Source organism: Xiphophorus maculatus, chromosome 13 (genome assembly GCF_002775205.1).
Source record: "Xiphophorus maculatus strain JP 163 A chromosome 13, X_maculatus-5.0-male, whole genome shotgun sequence".
In the NCBI taxonomy this organism is placed as follows: Eukaryota; Metazoa; Chordata; class Actinopteri; order Cyprinodontiformes; family Poeciliidae; genus Xiphophorus; species Xiphophorus maculatus.
The window spans coordinates 8101809-8107295 of record NC_036455.1 but is presented as its reverse complement, the minus strand read 5'-3'; the positions used below and the strand labels follow the sequence as shown (position 1 = coordinate 8107295).

General features: G+C 35.5%; 1 protein-coding gene across 1 annotated transcript; it reads right to left on the bottom strand.

Moving 5' to 3' along the window:
• Positions 1-2239: 2239 nt before the first annotated feature.
• Positions 2240-3498, bottom strand: LOC111610440 (gastrula zinc finger protein XlCGF8.2DB-like). Its single transcript, XM_023344666.1, has one exon. The coding sequence runs from the start codon at positions 3477-3479 to the stop codon at positions 2358-2360; it is 1122 nt and encodes a 373-aa protein (XP_023200434.1). The 5' UTR covers positions 3480-3498; the 3' UTR covers positions 2240-2357.
• Between the last annotated feature and the right edge of the window lie 1989 nt (positions 3499-5487).

The following is a 5487-nucleotide window of genomic DNA, read 5'->3' as shown; positions in this document are numbered from 1 at the left end:
GAGTTGAGGGTGTTGAATACAGACCAGGACTTGCTGTTTGCAGCACAATTCAAGATGAGATGCCAGTGTTTTGTCAGATAAGTGATGTACTTTTAGTTGACAATACCTTTCTTTTGTTATCTAAACAGCTATTCACAGAAACATTTGATGATCATCATCATGCTTTCAGGATTGTTCAAAGTGAAGAATTTAGTAAAGAAAACTTAAATTTCATAAGCCTTTTAATATTCAAAACTCTTATGGCGTTTCTAATGAATGCTTGTTCATCGTACATCAATTTAAAATGTTGGAAACACAGCTGCAAAAATAAAGTGCTCAAAATTGATGTACTTGTGTCAATTTTTTTTTCTTAATAATTATTATAATTAATCATAATCATAAAGTAACTTTTTTTGGAGTAAATAACACTTGAAAGTGTTAAATCAACACTAAAAGTGGTACATTTTGTTCTTGGATCAGTGTTATCCATTATATGGATGAACCCTGTTTTGTGAGTTAAATAAGTAACTCTGATAAAGTGTTAAAATTTTAACTATATTGAAAGTGTTAATTTAACTCTGAAGAGTGTGGACTATATAAACACTGAAAAAGTGTTAAAATCCACTCTGTGGGAGTTAAATTAACACTGGGCTTTTTGCTGTGATCCTAGGTAAGTCCTGTTTGGTGGAAAATATAGTTAATTGTTTCCTAACAACAGACACAGAGGAGTTCACTGCCTCCCTTATTTTCACCGTTTTATTAATGAAAAAGGTGGTCAATTTGTCACAGGCCTCAGAGGAGAAAAGTTTACAGTTAACAGAAGAAGGTGGATTTGTCAATCTGTCAACAATCAAGAACAGAGCACGAGAGTTGTTGGCAGAGGTAGAGATGACATTTGGAAAAAAAAAAAACTCTTGCATTTCTCTGTTTATCTTTGAAGATATCTAAATGGGTTTGTACTTTAGTTTTACGCCACCGACGTTCTGCTTTCCGGGACTCTTTTTGTCCCTTTTCTAACTGACTCAAAATTTCTCCAAGGTGGTTTACGTTTCCCAGAGATTATTTTTGTAGTAACAGGAGCAATGGTGTCAGTAACCTTCTGAATTGTAAAAATAAACTTGTCTGTTAAATCACTCAGAGAAGTACAGGAGTGTATAGCAGTTGAAGGAACAGCCTGAATAAATCGATCGGCAGTAGTTTCTGTAATGCATCTTTTTGAAATAACTTGTGTATGGTTGTCTTTTTGAGCAGGGCAGACTGATAGAAGCTGCTACACAATCGGCGCCATCGGACCTTTGACTAACAGCAGGCAAGGCAGGTTTGGTGCCTTGCTCAAGGACTCAACAACTGAGATGGATGTGGGGAGTTTGAACCGGCAACCCACCAGTTACAGGAACCACAGTGGCTACAACCAGTTTAGCTGTAGTACCACCATCTACTGGGTTCAAGTATGAGGCACAACATACACTAAAGGAAAACTCAAAACTTTTAATCTTCAATGAAATGTTACACTGTAACTTCTTTCTAAAATACATATATAAATACACATAAAAATTGTTTCAACATAAATGCATGCAGCAAAAAAGAGCAAAATATTACAGCTAAAACTAGAGAAAAAAAGCAAAATATTAAAAATAATCACATGTACTTTGTGCAATCAATGCATGAAAATTAGTTTGTGGTGAATCTTGCATTTTCTTTAAAGTACAAATGAGTTTTCTTTCATTTGAAAAGATTTTAATTAGGTAGAGTAAAACTGGTTACGATAATTTGAAAGAAATCTCATTTTACTTTAAAGACAAAACTATCACAAATACTTTTTTTGCAGATGTTTTGAAAATACTCAATTCCGTACATTCTATTGTTGATTTAAAAAACTACAAAAATAAACCCCACTAACTCTCTCTATGGTACAGAATAATACAAATCAATCCCTCAAGTCCAATCATGTGAGAATGTTCTGGAAGGGAGTCCATGTCCGGTCAAACTCTGTTAATGCATGAAATAGTCAGTGGGCCCCCAAGCCTCTTCATCTATCAGCATCAGTACTGGCACTCCTCAGGGCTGTGTGCTGAGCCCTCTGCTCTTCATGTTGTACACACACAACATACAGTTTGACATAAACTGTAAGTTAATACAATAACATACAGTTTATCATTATTGTTTATTGATACAGAATATACCAAAAAAAACAAGAAAGCATCTCTGAAGGAAAATGTGTCATGGTTGCACATCTCCAAGTATCCAAATGAATACATTTAACAAATACAACAATTTTCAGCTTTATAGACATGAAACCCCTCCAGTCTTTCATTCTAGTTTTAAACCAAATCAGTTCTATAGTGAACCTCAACATAGAACATGTATGGAAAATACTTCTACTGCTTTTCACCTGTGTGACGCTTCAAGTGGTGAATTAAACTCACCTTGTGACGAAAACTTTCTCCACAATTCACACATGAAAATGGTTTTTCACCAGTGTGAATCATCATGTGTTCAGTTAAAATCCGTTTGTGACCAAAACTTTTTCCACATTTCACACATGAAAACGGCTTTTCACCAGTGTGAATCATCATGTGCTGAGTTAAAATCCGTTTTTGACCAAAACTTTTTCCACATTTCACACATGAAAACGGCTTTTCACCAGTGTGAATCATCATGTGCTGAGTTAAATCCTGTTTTTGACTAAAACTTTTTCCACATTTCACACATGAAAACGGCTTTTCACCAGTGTGAATCATCATGTGCTGAGTTAAAATCCGTTTTTGACCAAAACTTTTTCCACAGTTCACACATGAAAACGGCTTTTCACCAGTGTGAATCTTCATGTGCTGAGTTAAAATCCGTTTGTGACTAAAACATTTTCCACATTTCACACATGAAAACGGCTTTTCACCAGTGTGAATCATCATGTGCTGAGTTAAAACCTGTTTGTGACTAAAACTTTTTCCACATTTCACACATGAAAACGGCTTTTCACCAGTGTGAATCATCATGTGCTGAGTTAAATTACCTTTTTGACTAAAACTTTTTCCACAGTTCACACATGAAAACGGCTTTTCACCAGTGTGAATCATCATGTGCAGAGATAAATTATGTTTTTGACTAAAACCTTTTCCACAGTTCACACATGAAAACGGCTTTTCACCAGTGTGAATCATCATGTGTTCAGTTAAACTAAGTTTTCGACTAAAACCTTTTCCACAGTTCACACATGAAAACGGCTTTTCACCAGTGTGAATCATCATGTGCTGAGTTAAATACTGTTTTTGACTAAAACTTTTTCCACATTTCACACATGAAAACGGCTTTTCACCAGTGTGAATCATCATGTGCCGAGTTAAAACCTGTTTGTGACTAAAACCCTTTCCACAGTTCACACATGAAAACGGCTTTTCACCTGTGTGAATCATCATATGCTGAGTTAAAATCCGTTTTTGACCAAAACTTTTTTCACATTTCACACATGAAAACGGCTTTTCACCAGTGTGAATCTTCATGTGCCGAGTTAAAATCCGTTTGTGACTAAAACATTTTCCACATTTCACACATGAAAACGGCTTTTCACCAGTGTGAATCATCATGTGCTGAGTTAAATACTGTTTTTGACTAAAACCTTTTCCACAGTTCACACATGAAAATCGTTTTTCACCAGTGTGAATCATCATGTGTTCAGTTAAACTAAGTTTTCGACTAAAACCTTTTCCACAGTTCACACATGAAAACGGCTTTTCACCAGTGTGAATCATCATGTGCTGAGTTAAATGCTGTTTTTGACTAAAACTTTTTCCACAGTTCACACATGAAAACGGCTTTTCACCAGTGTGAATCATCATGTGCCGAGTTAAAACCTGTTTGTGACTAAAACTTTTTCCACAGTTCACACATGAAAACGGCTTTTCACCTGTGTGAATCATCATATGCTTAGTTAAATGCTGTTTGTGACTAAGACTTTTTCCACAGGTCACACATGAAAACGGCTTTTCACCAGTGTGAATCATCATGTGCAGAGTTAAATGCTGTTTTAGACTAAAACCTTTTCCACATTTCACACATGAAAACGGCTTTTCACCCGTATGAGTTCTCATGTGAGCATCAAAAGCAGATTTGAAAGCAAAACACTTTTTACAGATGCCACATGAGAAAGGTTTTCTTCTTTCCTGATTTTGGTTCTCAGCTTCAGCAGCTTCCTGGAAGATGACTTGGTTCCTGTTTGGTTCTGATTCAGTGTGGTCTGTTTGCTCATCAACAGGAACCAACATGCAGGTATCAGTCTCCTGTTTTAATCCAATCTGTTCTTCATCCTGACTGCAGTAAACTTCTTTCTCTTCCACCTTTATCTGCTGGTGTTTTAGATCCTCCTGCTCTTCTTTTATGTGATGATCTTCTGGCTCTTCCTGTTCTTGTTTCACCTGCACAGGTTCTAACTCCTCCTGGTCCAGAGTGGATCTCCTCTCCTGGTTATAAACGTTACACTTCAGGGAATCTGGAGAAGAAAACAGAGAAAAAGAGTAATTGTTAACTTTACTGAAGTAAATAGTTTAAGGCAGAAATGAACAAAAATCCATTTGAAAATTCAAGAGCGTAGACAGAGATATAGATGAATCGACATATCCAGCTGACATTTGGAAAATTCTCAAATGAACGGATTTTAAACAAATACTATAAATTATATTCAAATTTCATTTTAGTCCACTTTTTTAAAAGCCCTGAGGAACTCCATCCAACCATTCGACTCATGAGCCGATGCACCGCGGTGCTTCATTTGCTCTACTGTGACATCAACTGGACAATATATGTAAAATAGGCAGCGTGAAAACAACATGAAGCTTTACAATGAATAAACAAGTTTAAAATGTTTGTGATTCTGATACATAAATTCTGATTAATCTGGTTGTATGAAACAATGGCTGGATCCAAAAGAAAACTAGAAACTAGAGAGTTGTGATTGGCTTGTTACTCGCTATGTCACCAGGGACAACGATTTATTACTAAAAAATAAAAACTTTAACTGCTCAGGTTTAGGTGAGTTCTCTGTCTTACCCGCTTCATTACTCAACACATCACTAATGTAAAGTTTGATCTTTGTTTTTGCTTGTCAAACTGAAAAAATAAACTATAAAAGCAATTTTCAAGTTTTTTGGACATTGAACTTCTTTTATTTATGTAACTGTTTGGTATATTAGTTGAAAAATGTGTTTACTGAAGAGATTTAAGGCGGCCATCTTGGAGCGGTCGACCGTTCCACTCAGCTTTATGTTTAACAGACTCAATGACGTATCAGCGCATTTATCAATCATAACTCGCTAAATACTAAACAGATATTTACCAATTTTTCTGTAAACCTTATTAAAAGGTTAGCAACATTTACAAGGAAATGATTTTTAAAGTATTTTTGAATGACTGATATAAGGTTGAGCATATTTAACTATTCTTAGTGGGGAAAACAGAATAGAGTCAGAATAGAATGTGTTGATATTTCTGTATTATGATTATTTTACAAAGCAC

Excerpts from the sequence above, each read along its gene's own strand:
- LOC111610440 (XM_023344666.1), bottom strand. The coding sequence starts at position 3,479 with ATGAAGATTCACACTGGTGAAAAGCCGTTTTCATGTGTGAAATGTGAA.